At 36.8% G+C, this 19,436-nt stretch overlaps 3 protein-coding genes across 3 annotated transcripts in view; 1 reads left to right on the forward strand and 2 right to left on the reverse strand.

Annotated features, from left to right (window-relative positions):
• Positions 1-4,070: 4,070 nt before the first annotated feature.
• On the forward strand, positions 4,071-6,182 carry LOC106105545. Its single transcript, XM_013285922.1, has 3 exons — positions 4,071-4,329; positions 4,416-4,597; positions 5,074-6,182. Exons 1-3 carry the CDS (start codon positions 4,161-4,163, stop codon positions 5,458-5,460), a joined length of 738 nt encoding a protein of 245 aa, XP_013141376.1. The 5' UTR covers positions 4,071-4,160; the 3' UTR covers positions 5,461-6,182.
• Positions 6,183-6,437: 255 nt separating this feature from the next.
• On the reverse strand, positions 6,438-9,048 carry LOC106105547. The gene is made up of 3 exons (XM_013285924.1): positions 8,588-9,048; positions 7,708-7,950; positions 6,438-7,165 (listed from the first exon to the last, which is right to left on the reverse strand). Exons 1-3 carry the CDS (start codon positions 8,763-8,765, stop codon positions 6,972-6,974), a joined length of 615 nt encoding a protein of 204 aa, XP_013141378.1. The 5' UTR covers positions 8,766-9,048; the 3' UTR covers positions 6,438-6,971.
• A 296-nt stretch (positions 9,049-9,344) lies between these two features.
• The window catches only part of LOC106105546 (myotubularin-related protein 6), a 32,878-nt gene continuing 22,786 nt past the window's right edge, over positions 9,345-19,436 (reverse strand). Inside the window, exons 2-18 of the mRNA XM_013285923.1 lie at positions 18,557-18,673; positions 18,317-18,479; positions 18,054-18,211; positions 17,641-17,813; positions 17,253-17,340; positions 16,994-17,126; positions 16,812-16,887; positions 16,135-16,291; positions 14,791-14,934; positions 13,931-14,037; positions 13,397-13,525; positions 12,841-12,967; positions 12,364-12,506; positions 11,654-11,768; positions 11,116-11,250; positions 10,429-10,561; positions 9,345-10,068 (exon numbers count right to left, since the gene is read on the reverse strand). Of these exons, the coding sequence (XP_013141377.1) occupies positions 10,046-10,068; positions 10,429-10,561; positions 11,116-11,250; positions 11,654-11,768; positions 12,364-12,506; positions 12,841-12,967; positions 13,397-13,525; positions 13,931-14,037; positions 14,791-14,934; positions 16,135-16,291; positions 16,812-16,887; positions 16,994-17,126; positions 17,253-17,340; positions 17,641-17,813; positions 18,054-18,211; positions 18,317-18,479; positions 18,557-18,673 (2,121 nt within the window). The 3' untranslated portion in view covers positions 9,345-10,045. The remainder of the gene's footprint in view (positions 10,069-10,428; positions 10,562-11,115; positions 11,251-11,653; positions 11,769-12,363; positions 12,507-12,840; positions 12,968-13,396; positions 13,526-13,930; positions 14,038-14,790; positions 14,935-16,134; positions 16,292-16,811; positions 16,888-16,993; positions 17,127-17,252; positions 17,341-17,640; positions 17,814-18,053; positions 18,212-18,316; positions 18,480-18,556; positions 18,674-19,436) is intronic.

Genomic DNA, 19,436 nt, shown 5'->3' on the forward strand with positions numbered 1-19,436 from the left:
GCAAATGCAAATTCGATACTCTCCTACTTCGTTATTCTTCCTTAACACCATGTTTATGGTTATAGAGTTCCCGAATGTTCGCTACTTCGAAATGGAATGACGTATTCGAAGCTTTATCATAATGAGATTGTGAAGGTGAAAATAGATACATATTGTGATATACCTATTTGTATAGATACTAGAAACTAAGCATTATGGTTTGAGGTTAGAAATATTAGGGTGTGCACACACTAACCGTTGTTTGGATCACGGTTAAGGTGCGTTCTCAATAACTTTTATAAGACCACCGTTTCTATTTCTAATGTCCTAGTATTTTTATATTTCATTGTAGACACGGGAAAAACAATTATTTATAGTCCTCATGAAACGTTAATATATGACGTGGGCCTCGCCAAAAAAAGATCTACAATATTTAGGAGGAAGCTGCCCCTTCTTTTGATAATTATTTTGTATGTAGAAATAACACGAGTTTCGTTTGCCATTGACTTAAAAATAACACATTAAGTATATTTCACAGAAATCTTTCTAATATACTTTAGAAGCTCACATAATCGCGTTTGAATAAACAAATGAGGCTGCATCAAACGGAAGGGGAAGACATAAAAACTGAACCCGCGATAGCAAAGTTATGTTACAAAGAGATAGCAGACGTAACGCCGACGTTATTTATGTGCTGAGGGCTGGTGGAGCAAATTATATTATGTAATGTCCATATAATTGTTTAAAATTTAATCATATTAAAGAATAATTAGTTAACTTACAAACTAAGTGAAAGCTTTATAAAATCCGTCTTTGTTCTATTCCAAATTCGAATTTTCACCATAGACAAAACTGAGATTTTTTAACAAAACAACTGAAAGTATAAAACAGCTACAGTCACCATTGACTTTTTTGTTTGTAAATTCAGGATATCATAATAACGCAATAATCAAACCCGTGAACAAAGAAGGAATCCATGCCTAGTGGTAACTATAATTACAACAAAAGGACGAGTAATACTACGGTTTAATAAACCCTATCACACATAAAACTACCCAATTACAGTAAAAAGCCGGTTTAATTCGCAATTACCCTTCGCAATGTGGTGTGACTAGGCAGATTTCTTCGATGATGTAGCGATACAAGCTCTGACAAGTTTACCGCCCGCCATTAATCACCGCGCCCAACTCCGAGGTGGTGTTGACATCTTGCCAACACACGCCGCCATTTAATTTGGCGCGCATTTTTTACAGTCTATGGAAACCATAAATCATTAAAGGGCTATGACACATTTTTTACTAATTTGTTTTTTTAGATACATGACTTCGATAAGGTAGTTTGCCTAAGTAAAATGAATTAGATCACGGGAAAGGCAACTCAAATAACTAGAAATAATTTCCTCTATCATGTCATCTGACCCGATAGAAAGTACCTTTGAGTTAACAGTTATTTCGCTGGTCATTCAATTAATTCTCTAGAGAATGATTAGTGTTTACCGATAGTTACAAAGCTTCTATTTGTCTGTTGATTCTCACAATAACGTTCCCTCTACTATCATTAGGGACGACTAGTATTAAACTCTATCGTATAGGGTTTTTTACAACAACTTTCGTTTACTACAACGATTTTTTTAACAGATAATCATCCTAAAATAATAAATGCGAAAGCTTAGATGGATGAATGGATGTTTGTTACGAGTCTGTAGCCTAAATCAATTTGTCATTGACGTAGAATATAATCTGGAAGAACACATAGGCTACTTGCTTTTGTTTTTTTTGTTTTGTTTTTAAAATATTATTATTATTTTCTCCTAATTTTATTTAAATTCATGGTCTTAATATATGAATGTCCAACTGGCCAGTTATTCACAATAAAATGTCGTATATGAGAGGCTAATGCGGCAGGAGCCCCGGCCGCGGCAAATGCGCCGCCATTACGCGGGAAAAGGGAAACTATAAAGCATCAGGGGGCGTTCGATAAGCCCTAATGTGGCGTTGAGCTGTTACACTGTTATCGGGATGGTAATGCAAATTTTATGCATTTGACACTCGTATGCAGTCCACCATTATAGTTTCACACGCGGGTAGCAGAGTGACAAAATTAGGACAGAACGGTACTGCTATTCCGTACCTTATTTCAACAGCGACAAGGAATGGACTCTGTCTCCTTTATAGGAACCCGTCTTAAAAAACGTGTCGCGACACAACAATGCTGAAGGTGTCGTTTTCATTTAATTATAGTATTGATATTGTTTACACACAAACAGTTGTCCTCAAAGTTTTCAGTAGATTCACAAATAAATTTTCACTATTTGTCTTAACTAGTGTAACTCTACTACATATATCCTGTTTTCCGTTTACGTACTATTAGACAACTTATTTAATTGATACTGTCGCTTTTAACTTAGAGCAATACTTCTCGTCAAGACTCAAGTTACGCGCCAATCTATCCATACTTCTAGTGACATTGACAGCTGTCAGCTAGGGACATGCCGTTTATGCCGATAATCCAGAGTTGCGCCAATTCTATAGCACGGTACTAATTTTATTCCTAACAGTACAAATAATAACACTTGTACTGTCTACGACTTTGACTCAAAAATATAATATTCCGCCCTCATGTGAAACTGACATTAAATAGGTAAAGAAAAATATTATCATATTAATTTATAACTAACCTGTGTATAAAACGAAAGAATTTCAACTTCAACGGTGTTAAATTTTATATCTTTAGTTTGCTATATATGACTTGCCCACGCTTGCAAATATCGAAGCTTTGTCATATCAAAATATGACTTTTTTATTATTTTCTTTTCATTCCTGATTTCATAACGACTTCAAACGTAAACTGACAAAGGATCATGATCAGAAACAACTTTGAATGTAACAAAATAAGGCAACAAGATCCTGTTCGTTACGTATATAGCCGCAAAACATATCTCCTTTCCAGTTGAATGGAATATTACACAGGTAGAGTGGTAACCGCGGATATCTTATCTGGCAACGCTAAAAATAAATATATCTGCTTTAAGAAAACAAATAAAATACACATATTACAAATTGGCACATTGGTTGCATGTATTTCTAGGTGTAGTTTTAGATTCTTTCTTGAATATTGAATTATTGGAGTTGATTAAAAAAAATAATTGCATATAGAAAGACTGAGGCAAATGCTGTGGCATCCAAAGCATTTAATTTTTACAAATTGACGGTTAAATTTACAACAAGAATACTTTAAAAAAATCATAGATTACTGAAAAATAAATATATACTAGTATGAAGACTGCAATAAAGAAGATAAATAAACAACGAGACATCGCCTTCCATGTTTCATGGCTCTGCTTAACCACTTTTATTCTTGTTGTGTCGTTGCCTGGAGTTTGCCTCATTTTAAGGATTAAATGGTCCTGTTCTGTTAATTTATTTTTTTTATTTTATTAGTTAATTTAGTTTTGATGTTTTTGGTATATTTAGATAAAACTAAAGGACAATTGTCGTACATTTGCTAATTTTTATCTAAAATGTAAATATTATTTTCAATAAGATAATTTTTGACACTGACAAAATACGATGTTACCGAAAATCAAACTCGATTAACAATTAATGTCATAAGAAATATCGATATTAGTGGGGCAACATTTCTTTTATTTATGCAACAGTGATTTTAACTTAAAATATTTTAAACCCATACATTACTTTTAACTGCTATACATTTTTTCATTTTCCAATTGTTTTGTTTTGTTTTTTTTTTGTTGCAAAACATCGATTTTCAATATCTTCCTCGTCTATAATGTTCGTAAGATACGGGTTTCTTACCACGATTGAATTGTTTTAGCTCCCGATATTTCGGCACAGTTGCATGCGCCATGTCAGTCAGCCCGTGAACATGGCGCATGCAACTGTGCCGAAATATCGGGAGCTAAAACAATTCAATCGTGGTAAGAAACTCGTATCTTACGAACATTATATTTGTAAAAACCACGACAGTTTAAAGTTATATATCTTCCTCGTCTATTCTATAACTACTCTTTGAACCGACACATGGGACTTAATCTTTGTTTTTTGGTTCTGTCATTGTCATCATTTGTCAGTTTGGAATGTTTTGTAAACATTAGACAAAATAGAAACATAGATATAGTATTAAGAGTTTCCACACAAAAAAATATATGTTATAAATAAAACATGCCTAGGAAGCCATGTTATTGGACGCGCAAATTGGAGTTAGAATTGGTTGAATTTGTTCGCCAAAGAGAATTTATATGGAAACCATTTAATAACACGAATCATCAAATTCAACAAAAATATAAAGCATACGCCGAGTTTGCTGCAAAATTGGGTCGGGGTTACTCTGGTAAATCATTAATTTATCCACATACCTAATATAGTAGTCTCTTATTTAAGATTTGTATTAAATTGCAATTAAAATACAAATTACAGCACGATCAGTCAGAGATCGCTGGGTTAATATTAGAAGTACTTTCAACCATAATCTTCGACGTGTGGACAAGTCAAAAGAAACTGCAACATCACCTGCTGAAGTGTATGTACCTTGCTGGCCGTTATGGAAGCCATTGCAATTTTTACGCGAGGTTCCAAAAAGAGAAGATGTAAATTTTGAGGTGCGTTTTTACTAACAATTAATTTGTTTTTAAATTGACCTATCGTTGAGACCTGCCAAACATTACCATTACAGTTAAAAACATGGTCATACTTTCTCCTTCTTTCTCTAGTTTTGCATGTGATCTTTTAACACCTTAGGTGCTATGTGTATCTTTTTTCACACAGTGTCTAGAACACTATGTATGTGGCTTGAGAGATATGAATTTCAAGTGAACTATTTCCCAACCCACATGTATCTAAATGTCACACGGATAAAAATCCAAGGAAAAAAGGGGTAAAAGTGGGTGAAAAACAATATATAATATGTTATGTAGTTTTAAACACATTCCAACAAAAAAAATTTGTTTTTTTTAAATGCTCACTTAGGGTCTGGCGCTGAGGGTGTTAAATATTTGATGAAAGAAAAATGTTAGAATTTTGTAAATGACTTGTCCAATTTAAAACTATGTTATAAAAATATGAATTTTATTTTCAGAATTATCCATCAATGCAACCGGAATTATCAAGTTTAGATAACATAGAGATGAAAGAAGAATCACAGTCAGACATGGAAGAGATAAAGCTAGGTATCAGGCAGCGAGGGAAACGAACAGATAGACCTAGACGACAATTCAAAACACCTACTATGAGAATCAAGAAAAACAAATGTGTCAGCTTTATTGACAATCTTCTTATAGCTATGAAACCTATTTCAGAACCATCTGACATGCAGTATTGGTTCTTCGGAAGACATGTGACTGAAAGACTGAATTCTATGAGAGATATAGATGCATCTAGTGCTAGTAAAGAAATAATAGCATATCTAAATCAATGTAGATCTTTAAATGACAGTGATATTAAAAGTGAAGGTACTTTGGAATAAAATTAGTGTACTGTACAAGAATCTAGTCTAAAGAGATTAGTCACAGTGGTTGAGTTGAATGGACTTGTAATCTACAAATAAAGATTTGATCTATGATTTTAAAAGAACATTTAAATATATAGGCTAGATGTAGGGAACAACATTATTTCACCGGTAACTTCTTTGAAAGGTACAATGTTGTCAAGTTTTATATATCAACTCCTGACCTTATATTTTTTTTTAATAATAAAAGTGGGCAAACGAGCGGCGTGAACACCAAGGTGGTTAACGACGCCCATGGACATCCGCAACACCAGAGGAACTACAGTTGCATAGCCGGCCTTTGAGGAAATGATAGGCTCGCTTCTTGAAGGACCCTAAGTCGTATTGGTTTGGAAATACCGCCGAGGACAGACCGTTCCACAACGCGGCAGTGTGGGGCAGAAAGTTCCGCCAAAACCGCACGGTTGTGGAATGCCAGCCATCGAGATGGTGAGGATGGTACCTGGCGGTCTGTCGTATCGTCCGATGACGAAACTCAGCGGCAGGAATTGTTCCAAACAGCTCTATTGCCATGTTTAAAACAATTTTACAAAATAATAATAAGCTCCATCTTTGTTATAAAATAAATTAAACAGTGTCACAAAAAAAGTAACAGTAACTTAACAGTAGTAGTGCCCGCTTTAACATGTTAGCACTGCAGAGCCGGCACGCCCGGTGTAATACCACGACCACACAGAAGACAGGCGTGAAGTGGAAGCAATTCCGTGTTTCGTCTCATGAGTGCGGTGCCAGAGGCCTAATTTAAGTCTTTACCACCCTTTTCTTACAAGAAGAGGTTGGGAAGAGGAAGTGGATTTAACGGTGGAGGAGCTGCATAGGAAGGGAAATATCCTCTCTATGTGCATCACCTCCTCCGTCCTATAAGGGTAGGCAACGCATCTGCAATTGCGGATGTCTATGGGCAGCGGTCGCTTCGCCTTTTTGGCGGGTTCAGGTGGCCGCTTGCTCGTTTGCCGCCATATGTTATAAAAAAAAAAAAAAATTAAGTATGATTAATTATATTGACATGTGGTTTTTAACCTATCAATGTGGAAATTGTCTCAAGCAAAGAGTACTATAATATACAGGCTGATTCTTAACGGATGGATCCACAGTTTTGTGTAGGTAAAGGACCTCAATAGCTCACTTGAGACATTCTGTATACAGAGTGATTCTTAACTGACGGATCAATGTGGTAGAGGACCTCAATAGCTATCATTTAAACGCAAAGTTTGTGGCCAAATAGTTTTAAACTAAATATCGAACAAAACTTTGCCTTTAAATAATAACTATTGAGGTCCTCTACCTTAAGAATCACTCTGTATATAGAATGTCTCAAGTGAAGTGTCAACTATGCTTCCTCTATATTTTTTTAATAACTTTGATTTCTATAAAAAATTTAATATGTGTTAAGTCAATTTGCAGTAATCCAGCTTTGACTATGACCTTTATGAATGTCAAATTAAAAACAGATTTCAAAAATATTTTTTTTAATAATTCAGAAGTATTTTATGTTTATTACTGGCCATTAAATCGTTGGTACAATCGTTTAATTGTGATGCCATAGCACATTCATCTTTATTCTTAGAACTGGCTTCAATACATTTATCAACATTTTTGTCTAGTTTCTTCAATAATTTTGTGTCACGTGCGAAGAATTTGCTCACCAGTAATATAAGGTTTCCTGTTGGATATGAATAAATAAAAAAAAAGTTATCTGTTAAAATTTTAAATCTAACCAAAATGGATGAATTATAAGAATAATTATGTATTAAGTAATTACGTATGCTTTATTGAGATAAATAATTACAATAAAACACTTTTCCAGGATGACAGCTCGTTTTATTATTATTGGTTGCCAACGCAACCAGTGTGGACATCACATTTATATTATGTAAATGTAATTGTTAAAATAAATTGTTTACTACATTTTTTTTTTACTTTTAAATATTCCCTAGTATATTACAGTATGGGAGCGTCGGTGGCTCAGTGGTTTTAGCACTTGACTTTTAATCTACAGGTCTTGGGTTCGATTCCCGAAATTCAATGATATGTGTGAAGTCAACCAACCCGCATTGGGCCAGCGTGGTTGACTATGGCCTAGTCACCCTAATTTGGGGTAGGCTCCGAGCCTCTCGGTGGGGACGTATAGTGGACTGGTGAAGATGATCCTAGTATATTTAGTTCATTTTTTAACTGTCAGCTAAACCCTATCCTTTCTCTTACCTTTAATAATTTTCCCGTTACTTATAACTCCATTACGTTTTAAAACACAAGCGATTAGACATTCGCCGTGTATTGGAGAGTCTTTCTTCGGTGATAATCTTCTCACTGTCTTCTTCTCTTTGGCCTCAACTTCTTTTAAACACTCTGTCATATTCTTTCTGAACTGTTCCACATGAGGGGAGACTTCGTTAGGGAACCCGCTGTACGACCAGTGTAGTTCTTTTTCTTCTTGCTTGCTTTTAGCTGGATTTAACAAAAGTATTAGTGACCGGATATGGTAAGCTTTTTTGATTTTCGACTATTATTATTATTTTTTTTTATAACATAAGGTGGCAAACGAGCAAGTGGCCATCAGAAACCTCCAAAATGGCGAAGCGACCGCTGCCCATAGACATCCGCAATTGCAGATGCGTTGCCTACCCTTCGACGGAGGAGGAGACGCACATAAAGAGGATATTCCTACTTCCTATGCATCTCCTCCACCGTCAAATCCACTTCCTCTTCCCAACCTCTCCTTATAAGAAAAGGGTGGTAAAGAGAAAGGGTCTTAAATTAGGCCTCCGGCACCACACTCATCAGACGAAACACGGAATTGCTTCCATTTCACGCCTGTCTTCTGTGTGGTCGTGGTATTACACCAGGCGTGCCGGCCCTGCAGTGCTAACATGTTAAAGCGGGCACTACCACTGTTGACCGACTTCCCAAAAGGAGATACTCAATTTGTGTGTATATTTTTTATATGTTATGCCATATCTCCGGACCAGGTGGACCGATTTTGATTTTATTTTTATTATATTTTTACAAATAAAATAGGGTGTTTTTAAAATCTCGTGATAAACTTAATTACCAACTTATGTAACGTAAGTAATAAGAAGTATACCATTTCGTCGATCTTTTCTCTCTAATTTCAAATTTCTTGTTATAACCGTATTCTTGTCTATTTTAACATCGTGTATCGCATCCATACCAATATACTCTTTTGTTTGGGTCTTACTTTTATCTTCATTGCCAACAACTGCTGCGAATAAAGCAAATAGAAACAGCCCCGAGTACTTCATTTTATGAAATGTTATAAAACTGGAGGAAATAAAAGTATGAAACGATAAATTAATTGCTTGTTAACGAATTTGATAAAGTTTTATGCTTTTATACGAGGAAAACCTAACTGAAATATTATTTTTTTTTGCCCTTTTTTTTTCTAACCAGTTACCTAACCGGTTAGGAAAAAATTGTTTGTTGTAGTTGTAAAAGAGGAATATTTTTTTCATTTTCGATCAAATCGATTTTGTGCTAGGGAAAAAAGAAAATCCCTTTTCCAACTAGTTACCAAACAAAAATCTTATAATAACTTTGGTTAGGAAAAAGGAACGAGGAATTTTTTTATTAATCGTAAATTGTAAACATTTTTAAGTTAATATGGGAATTAAAAAAACAACAACATAACCTTAAAATAATGTTGTATTTTATTTTACAAATTCAACTATATACAAAACATTTAGGAACAAAATAATTTGAACTATACAACTTATATAAAAGGTACAAAAGTTGAAATAAGTACAAGTAAAAAACTGACCCCTTTTTTGTTTTCAATAACATTTCAAAGTTTTTGCATTGTTCAATTATGTATGTTTTTTAAAATACTAATAATCGTTTAGTTAGTAATTTGAAATGGCAGCCAGATCATAATATAGGTAACTTATGATTAACAGTTATGAGTAAATATAATAAATTACAAACAAGAATGTGCATAAGCCGCCATATTGTGACGTCATAGCTCTTACGTCGGTAAAACAGCATCATTCGCCCGCATAACTACATGTGTCTTTCTTCCAACCAGAATATGAGTAACAATATGTTTTCAAGTGTCAGGTATAACTGAGGATCTAGCACGAAAATTTGCAATATAGTATTCGTAACGTCATTGCCAAATAGATTCAAGTTTTTACTACATTGTACCTTATATGGCGTTGCGCCAATCTTATATAAATGTCGATGTTACGAATGTATTCTCGCAATTTTTTGTGCTAGACCCCCAGTTATGACAATGAGCAACCCTTTGCGTAACGGCCGCGGTACTGGTGGCCTCCATCTTAATTTTTTTCATTATGCTTTTCTTGGTTTCTCATTTAAGTTTATACTATACATTGATTATATGAAAATATACAAACACATTTCTAATAGTTTAAAGCAAAATACGTCCGAAAGACATTTTGAATATTTCTAAAGTCATAAATTTCGCTTCACTAAAAAATTAAATGCAGTTAACCTTAAATAATATTTACACTTTTATTTACTTCATTAAAAATACTTTGTAGCATTTTTTTTTATAGCCTCTTTTCTAATTGGCTGGTGTTACCACATCTGAAAAGGAAAATCTTTATTTAATAAAATTACAAATACGTTTGAAATAAAAAAAAACAATAAAAAAAGGGTTTTTTTTATCATTTCATGCGGAAGGTGGATTGATGAAAAACGTCACTTTTTAAGCATATCTTCGTTAACACAATCCATACTTTAGTATATGAGTGTTGTATGATGTTGTATGATGGTGTATGATGGAGTATGATGTTGTATGATGGTGTATGATGTTGTATGATGGTGTATGATGTTGTATGATGGTGTATGATGGTGTATGATGTTGTATGATGGTGTATGATGTTGTATGATGTTGTATGATGTTATATGATGGTGTATGGGTGTGTGGGTGTGGGGGGCGTGTACCGGGCGTGGCGGGCGTGGTGGGCGCGCAGGCGGCGCAGAGCGGGGCGTGGCGCGGCGCGGCGAGCGCGGGCAGCGGCGCGCGCCGGCACACGCAGCGCGTGCACACGCAGCGCCCGCAGCCCCAGCAATGATGCTACACAGTGCACATACGTATACATAGTCATCCCTTTCATGCTCTCTCACAAGACAGAGACAGCATGAATTAATACGAATGTCACGTCAAAACTGTCATGTACAAAACCCTGTAGGATTGAGATAACATATTTCTACCTGAAGCGGTCTGACTAACTTTTGTGAAAAAGAATAAATAAATAAATGGACTAATATGTCTCATCATTCCTTACAATTTGTTGTGCTATGTCTATCTCACTCTCTCAAATATATAATGGGCGATAACGCCCCCACAGGGGCGTTTGAAACCTTTAGAGGGGCGTTATAGGGCCCCATAAAAAATTAGGGGTGTTGATATAGGTTAGAGGGGTCATGCATATTTGGTAATTTCATTTATTTTATATAGTATTTTAAATTGCACTGAAATTATATTAAAGGGGGTGCGCTGAAAGATTATTAATTTTCAAAGGGGGCGGTAAAAGAAATAAGTTTGAAATACACTGGTCTAAGATAACGTTTGTTACAATCAAGTAACTTTTTATTGTAAAAAAATAAAGTAGAAGTATTAGATGTTACCTTCCTGCTGTAGTGGTCTAGCGGCGTAGAGCAGCTGCACTCGGTGACGTTCTTGAGGCTCTTCCAGTCCAGCGCCACCGAGTGCACCTCGCTCTCCAGCGCCGCCAAACTGGCCGGCACTGAGTCCTCCACCCTCTGTACAACGTAACGTTAGTGGCGCTAGTGTGCTAGATATGTGACGCTATAGCACTTAAAACGTGGCGCTAAAATACTAAAATCATGGTACTAGTACGCCAGCGACGTGGGGATTTAGTCTGGGAGCGCTATAATGCTAATGATGTGGCGCTAGTAGGGTAAAAACATATCTCTGATGTGCTAAAAACGTGACATTATTGTACTACAAACATGGCGCTAGTGTGCTAAAAATGTGGCGCTAGTGTTCTAGAAAGTGGCGCTAATATGCTCGAAAGTGGCGCTAATGTGCTCGAAAGTGGCGCTAATGTGCCAGAAAGTGGCGCTAGTAGCGACATTGTTGAAAATTTCCTTCTTAAATTTAAATCAATTGAAATATGACGTAACAAAACTACATTTTCCATACCTCGGTGATAAGCGGTATGTTATTGGGCTTGTTCGCGGGCGCAGCTTCCTTGAGAGGGTGGTCGTGGTTAGCGCACTCTAGCTCCGAGAGGCCGCCACTGGACTCATATAGTAACCTAAAAATATTAATATACAAATTATTATACTGATTTAAAAACATTTAGAAATGGAAATAGAAAAAGATAGATAAATAGAAATAAATTTATTGAAAAACAAGAGATTAACAATTACAATAACAGTTATACCAACTAAAAGATAATTACAAATTGTGGTTAATATACGATTAATCTGGTGATGCCTACACTAGGCAATGCCTGTATCGTGGGCACCGAAAACAGCAAGAAAAATCTTTTACATTAATTACTAAAAACCTACGCTAATATATTGCTCCAGTATAAATGAAAAATAAATATGCAAGATGATATATGGCATATAAAATAAATAAATTTGAAGCATTATTTTATTTAACTAGTAAGTTTAATTTTTACTGTAATTTATATGGCTTCGATATTTTAGTTTTTTCTTTCTGTTGTGAAATGTACCAGAAAGGGAAAGCATTGGCTCCTTTAGCACAGGATTTCCTCGTTAAGGAGCTAAGACGATATCCTACAATCAATGGTTATGCGAAAAAGAATCTTTATTATTACTTTAGGAACAGCAATAAAGGTTTATTTTAATTATTTTATTATTAACAAGGGTAAAGATACTTACTTGTTGTCAATTTGCAGATTTTCAGTTTTAGTTTCAATGTCAACTGTGTCAATATTGCCGTTCTGATAATTGACAACTGCCGAGTCTTTCTCTCTGCTCTTCTCTTTTCTTCCTGATAGAAGATTCTTGAACGTCGAAATTCTCTATAAGAAATTAAGCAAAAAAATTACAATTGTATTGTAAAAATTGTTACACAAATAAACTCCCGTGGGCTGTGTTTTTGTTTACCCTATTTTGGCGTTTTTTGCCCTACTTTAGGGTTTTGTTTGCCCCACATTGGCGGGTTGTTTGCCCTACTTTAGCCTGTTGTTTGCTCTACTTTAACGTTTTGTTTGCCCCACATTGGCAGGATTTTTGCCCTACTTTAGCGTTATATTTGCCCTAGCATGGCATATTTTGCCTTACCTAGTGTGTTGTTTGCCCTACATTGTCATGTAGTTTGGCCTACTCCAGCGTGTAGTGTGCCTTAGCGTGTACCTTAGCGAGGTATGTGATGTGGTAGTCGAGTGCGGAGGCGTGCTGCACGGCGGCGGGCAGCAGGTCCGCGAGCGGCTCGCGCGGGTGTACGCCGCCCTCGTGCCGGCAGTACATGCCGCGCCAGAAACTGACAAAAATAGCAATTTACATATAATTCACACATATATAGGCGACAAATGCCCAAAATATATGTAAAAAATATTATTAAATTGCCTACAATCCTTACATACCACCTTTTGATAAGTATTCTCTTTGAAACGCATTTTTTTAGACTGTTGACCTGCCCCCTTTTTAACTTTCATCCACTACTAAATCATTGGAAAGCAAATATAAGCCGTTTAAATCTGTTTGAAGGTCAATGTCAGGTAATAAAGGTCAATGAAGAAATCTTGCTTTCGCCCGCGACTCTGTACGCGTGGAATTTAAAAAAGTAAGTAGCCTGCTCTTCCTGACTATCTATGACTCACCGAGATCATTTCATCAGCTTAGGCTACAAAACTCTAACATCCATCCATCTAAACTTTCGCATTTATAATATTAGTAAGATTATACATACCGTATGCTCTGCGCATTGAGGTCTGGTTTGAGCAGGTCGGGGTGCGCTTTGGGGTTGTAGAGGGGGTTCTTGTACTCGCTCAAGTGACTCGCCATGTAGCCCCACAGAGAGAACGTGCGCTCAGACAACCTACAAACAAAAAGTAATAATAAACCTTTAAAACGTCGCTAGTGTGTTAACAAAAGCACACTAGCGCCACTTAAGTGGAACTATTTATTTATGACTAGCTTTCGCTAGTGACTCCGCCCGCGTGGAATAAAAAAAAAACAAAAGTGAGTAAGTGTCTTCCAGACTATCCTCTACGTCTAAGTCAAATTTCATCGAGATCCGATCAGCCGTTTAGACTACAAAACTTTCGCATTTATAATATTAGTAAGATCTAATGGCGCTAGTGTGCTTTCTAAGGACACTATCGCCATTTCAATGGAAAGATTTATCTAATGGCGCTAGTGTGCTTTGTTATACACTAGCGCAAACAATAATCAACAACCAGCTAAAAACCACAAAGTACAAGGTATTATTATAATAACTTACCTGAGATCTCGTCTATCTTTCTGGCAGTTGCCAATAAATGTTCCATACTGGCAGGCGTGGGCGTGGTCGTGTAGCGTCAGCAAAAACCTCTCGTTAAACTGGAACGCCTGGAAGTTAAAATCTATTAAATACTCTTCCGCCACTTCGACAGCGCAGATTATAAAATATGTAGCCCATAATTTTAAAATCGGTCCAGTTAGTCCGAAGATCATACGGAACAAACGCTGCATTGAGGACATAAATATAAAAATAATGCTCTTAATGTTAACATGTCAGGTTCGCAAAATGCGAAATTTTAGATGGATGGATGGATAGATGTTTACTAGAAGGCATCTCCGGAACGGTTCAATGGATCGGGATATTGTTGTAGAACATAGTATGGTGGAACACATAGGGTTCTTTTTTTATTTCTAACAATCGAAGTTAAGGGCATAAACTAGTGTTACACAATAGATTTTCCAATTATATTATTCGTATAGATCAGTGATTCCAAAAGTGTGTGTGTGTGCATGTCAGCGTGCGCACCAGCGTGTTGAGAGCGTGCGTATTAGTTTGTGCGACTGGCGGTATGCTTGTCGGTGTGCGTGTCAAATTGTCCGCGCCTGTGTGTCTGTATGCGTGTCACTGTACTTACCAAAATGTCTGCGTGCGTGTCGGCATGCGTATCGAAGTATCTGCGTGTGTGTCAGTATGCATGCCGATGTGTCTGCGTATGTGTCGGTATGCGTGTCGAAGTGTCTGCGTGTGTCAGTATGCATGACGAAGTGTCTGCGTGTCGAAGTGTATGCGTGTCTGTCGGTATGCATGTCGAAGTATCTGCGTGTGTATCAGTATGCATGTCGAAGTGTCAGTGTGCATACCTGCGGCGCCTGGCGGAACAGCTGCCACGTGCAGTCGAGCAGCTGCGTGAAGACTGGCGCGCGCTCGCGGCCGTCGCCCGCCACGTGCGCGCAGCGCGCCGCGAACTTATGCCCGAACGACAACCAGTCCTTCTCTATCAGCGCCTGGAACACATCGTAATATATAAATACATTTTTTTTTTCAAATGGAAAGTATATGTAGTACAATCGACACGCTTTGTATCCGACCAAATATAAAATCGACATTTTCTTGAACCGGAAACAATTTTTTATCTCTTTCCACCCAAAATATTTTTATTTCAATACATGATCTTTCTTAAAACATGAATTTTAGTAGTTATAGTTTGTTAGAATTAAATGAATCCGTGTCATTATTTTATATCGATAGAAATTAAAAAACTTTTTCAAAAAATATCTTACATGATTAAAGTTACTAATATTATAAATACAAAAGTTTAGATGGTGCATGCTTGTTAAAATTTGTAGCCTAAACTGCTGAACCGATCTCAATTTAATTTGGCATAGAAGTAGAGGATAGTCTGGGATAACACAAAAGCTACTTAATTTTTTAAAACCCCCCGAGAACTAAGAACTGAGCTGAAAGCTAGTATAATATTAGTATTTTCAAAACTTTTTCATATTTAAATTTACATCTATGCTATTAAAAAGGAAAGTTTTGTATTTTTTTATAAGTAACTCAAGAACTACTCGATTGATTGATGCTACTGAAATTAGTTCTTCCACCATTAAAAAGCTCTCCGATAACGTATATCGGAGAAACATCATACTAATATTATAAATGCGAAAGTTTAGATGGATGGATGTTTGTTAGCGTTTGTAACCTAAACGGCTGAACGGATCTCCATGAAATTTGGCACAGGTTTAGAGCATAGTCTGGAAGAACACATAGGCTACTTATTATCCCGGGATAAATTACGGTTCCCGAGGGATTCATTAATTTAGTTTTTTAATGTTTACTCGATCATTCTGCAACAGTTCAACATATCTTATTGAAATTTGGCACAGATATAAAACAAAGTCTGGAGTATACATGGGATAAGCTTCATCCCTTAGGTGTCCGGTTCCCGAGGGAGTAGCTTTTTGTAATTTATATAGTTCGTATGTTTTCTAATACCACGCGGACGAAGTTGCGCGCAACAACTTGTCTATACTTTTATGAAGGAAAGGTTTGTATTTTTTTTTGTAACTCAAGAACTACTCGATTGATTGATACTACTTAAATTAGTTCGTCCATTAAAAAGCTACGTTATCGTAGAAACATATTGCATATTTTTTATTATTTTTTTAATCCTACGCAACAGCGATATAACATTGGTATATGACCTGGTATCCATTAATAGTGCGGTAGTGGGGGTCGAGGCAGAGCGCGGCGAGCGAGCAGGCCTGCGCGGTGCGGTCCCAGCCGTCGCTGCAGTGCACGCACACGCTCACGCCCGACGACACCGCGCTCGCTATCCACCACGACGTCTCCAGTATCGACCTCGAACACACGCTCATAACACAATACTTACCTTACACACACTTTGTTGCCTAACATGTCACCAATTGTAGCATACTTTTGAATATTTTTTTTTAATAAAAAAGCCCTACACTTGCATCACGCTTTAGGCTATATATTTTAACACCATTAAACTTAGGGGGTAAATATTATGGATAGAATCCTAATATGGGAAAGAGACGGTTGCTGCCAACATCAAGGAAGCAAAGTTGCCATGTTTTGTCATCATGTCATGTCATTTTGATATTTGCAATTGATAATTAGACAAATGTGAACAATAAAAGAAAAATTTTATAATTTTATGCGGATGAAGTCGCATGGGAATAACTAGTTAATATTATAAAGAGGAAACATTTGTATATATTGAAATAACTCAAAAACTACTTAAATAGATTAGTTAGAAATAAAATCTATGAGTAACATAGGCTTTATTATTTGTAATTATTTAATTTCTCGCGGGTGAAGTCGCGAGCAGAAGCTAAATGAGTAACACCTAACTTACTTGATATGCTTCAACCAGCCTGAAGACTCTAAGCCACTCAGGAATGATGACATAGAGGGTGTATTCTGTTCGCAAGCTGAAAGAAAAAGTATAAAATGCACAGAGTAGAAAACGTTGATTTAGCGTTTTTTTTTATTTGTCACAATTACGGGAACTACAAGTAGAGATAAAAAATCACTCACTTTCCACAAGTTTCTGTAGACTTTTCCTCATAACGTGTATATTGCCGATGCCCATAAATTGGAACTTTATGTTTTCGTAAAACGCCTCGTTCTCATATCCCTTGCCCGCGGCGCGGTTCACCATTGCGTTGATCTGTAATGCATTTAACAATTCTCAAATACCAAGCTAGTTTTTTCAAAAATATCTTTGATATTATAAAATAATTGATTTCCTAAACTAAATAATGTACTTTTCCTAAAAATATTACAAAAAGCTTACCCTAGGTCTGGTGTCTACCACATACATGTAACCACAGTTCGGGTTCGCTCGTCGTATCAAATCCAGCATCTGTTCATCTTCCATACATCTGGAAATATAACATTTAATTTCAATATCATCAAACTCAAGACTAAAAGAATTCGAATTTTTATTTTTTATATCTTCCAGAGATACATTGCTTTTTGGGGTAGACAGTATTAAGTGGTATATGAACTAATAAACGCCCGCGATTGCCAACTTCAATTGCTATAAAGAGAATTTCGGAAACTCCAAAGAACAAACGGAACCCTCAGTACTTGAAATTCCCAGATGAGTCAGAACTCTTCCTGTAGCTCTACGTTGCTGCAACGTAGGACCTCTGTCACCGACTCGCGATTTTATAGTATACCTAGCAGAAAATCCGCTTAGAGGCTGACTGCATCGCGCTATCGCAGCCTTGTTGTGGTGCAGGTAGGCGAGCGCGGGCAGACGGCCGCGAGACCTGAAGCTGGCACTGCCCAGCAGCACCGCGGTGCTCGCGCGCGCCGGCACGTACACCTCGCTCGGGTACGTGTCGCACAACTGACAACATAACTCGATTTAAACAGGGGCACGTGTCACAAAATTGCCAACACAGCGGCACATCTGATGTTAACAGAGACACGTGTCTCAGAGTTGCCAACATGAGAATAGTTCTTTTAACTGAGATACGTATTGCATTACCGACAACATAGAGATAGCACATTTGATTTCAATTAGGACACGTGTCATATAGTTACGAATATAACAAACAGAGTAATCATTTTGTTTCAAATTACATACCTCATAATTCCTATTAGCATTGCAAAGCACCCAGTGCTCATTAGGAACATTCATCCGCTGGTACTCCGTCTGGATGTCGAAGAAGTTCCAGCCTGCTGACTTAGGCAAGTCGTCAGGTGTCGACTTATAGTGGAAGCAGTATAACTCCTCTATGTGAACTGAAACCACCAAACACTACGATCAGAAATTCAGATTAACAGTAGTTCAATGAGAATTCTATTAAATCTCTTCCTCTTTAAGGAAACATTCTTTTAGTAGTTTACCTGGTTGACTGAGTCGCAGTAATGTCTGATGCATTTCATGACAGTCCCGTTCCCTCGGGATGACGAAGAAGACTGACTGGAAGGTCTTAGTGCGCACGAGCAGCGGTGATCCTGTCGTGGTGATGGGGAGGCGCTCTACTGACGAGATATGCATAAGGAGTATCTGAGAAAGAGAATCATCGGTCATTCAATGATCCATTAAAATGTGGCTGTATAATTTGAGGGAGATAGAAGACTCACCCATGTCTCCTTCCTCATGTCATGATCGACGAATATGAGATGAGTTGTCGCGAAGTACAACGTGCCTTTTGATGGGTTTCTTACATTGTATTTGTCCAGTAGTTGAACATTCTCCAACTGAAACCAAAAAATTATAAGAGTGATTAAATATTTTCATAAAAACTGTTGATCATGAGCTTCAATCAAATTTGTTAATAAGAAAACACGGAGACAATTCAACTAAATGTTTATTTCCGAAATAAAAATATTTTAAACATTAAACTTCAAAAAAATACAAATATTACTTCTTTTTGCCGTGCTGTGCACCATGTGGCTTCTTTTTATCGGCTCCCCTTCCCGTTTCCTTTAGAGTCTCTTCTGTAATTACCTGCAAAGAATGCACTGTGCGGTCCACTTCAGCAAGTAGTTCATGACAACGCTGATTCATAGAATCCGTAGACTTTGTCACACAAGACTCTAATGCATCGCCAGCTTTCACCAATACAGATGTTATCTTCATAGCTTCCAGTGCCGAGTAATTACCACCTTCATTAAACAATTTCAAATGAGATATGTATTGAACATTTGCGATTCTCGCCTGCTGTACTCGATTTGCGATAAACTTCTTACACAATTCAACTATTGATGACAAACTTTCATCAAACTGTTGCCTATGATGCGACAGTCGTGTCGAGTAACTCAACATTTTTAACCTCTTCACTTCAACGTCAACATCAGGCGATTCAAGCTCTTCCATTCCCGCTTTGATACTGTTTAACCAATGAGAAATCTGGTACAAGCTAGGGTTGTCAAATTTAATAAATTGTGCAACTTCTTGTGGCAAACTAGCAACCAAATTGTTAATGGCTCCTATATGAGATTCTAAACAAGCCTCGTGTCT

Source organism: Papilio polytes, unplaced genomic scaffold (genome assembly GCF_000836215.1).
Source record: "Papilio polytes unplaced genomic scaffold, Ppol_1.0 DF822845.1, whole genome shotgun sequence".
Taxonomy (NCBI): domain Eukaryota; kingdom Metazoa; phylum Arthropoda; class Insecta; order Lepidoptera; family Papilionidae; genus Papilio; species Papilio polytes.

Excerpts from the sequence above, each read along its gene's own strand:
- LOC106105545 (XM_013285922.1), top strand. The coding sequence starts at position 4,161 with ATGCCTAGGAAGCCATGTTATTGGACGCGCAAATTGGAGTTAGAATTG. Across the intron at positions 4,330-4,415 it reads ATTGGGTCGGGGTTACTCTG|CACGATCAGTCAGAGATCGC; the intron begins GTAAATCATTAA and ends TACAAATTACAG. Across the intron at positions 4,598-5,073 it reads GAGAAGATGTAAATTTTGAG|AATTATCCATCAATGCAACC; the intron begins GTGCGTTTTTAC and ends TTTTATTTTCAG.
- LOC106105547 (XM_013285924.1), bottom strand. The coding sequence starts at position 8,765 with ATGAAGTACTCGGGGCTGTTTCTATTTGCTTTATTCGCAGCAGTTGTT. Across the intron at positions 7,951-8,587 it reads GAGAAAAGATCGACGAAATG|CTAAAAGCAAGCAAGAAGAA; the intron begins GTATACTTCTTA and ends TGTTAAATCCAG. Across the intron at positions 7,166-7,707 it reads TAACGGGAAAATTATTAAAG|GAAACCTTATATTACTGGTG; the intron begins GTAAGAGAAAGG and ends CATATCCAACAG.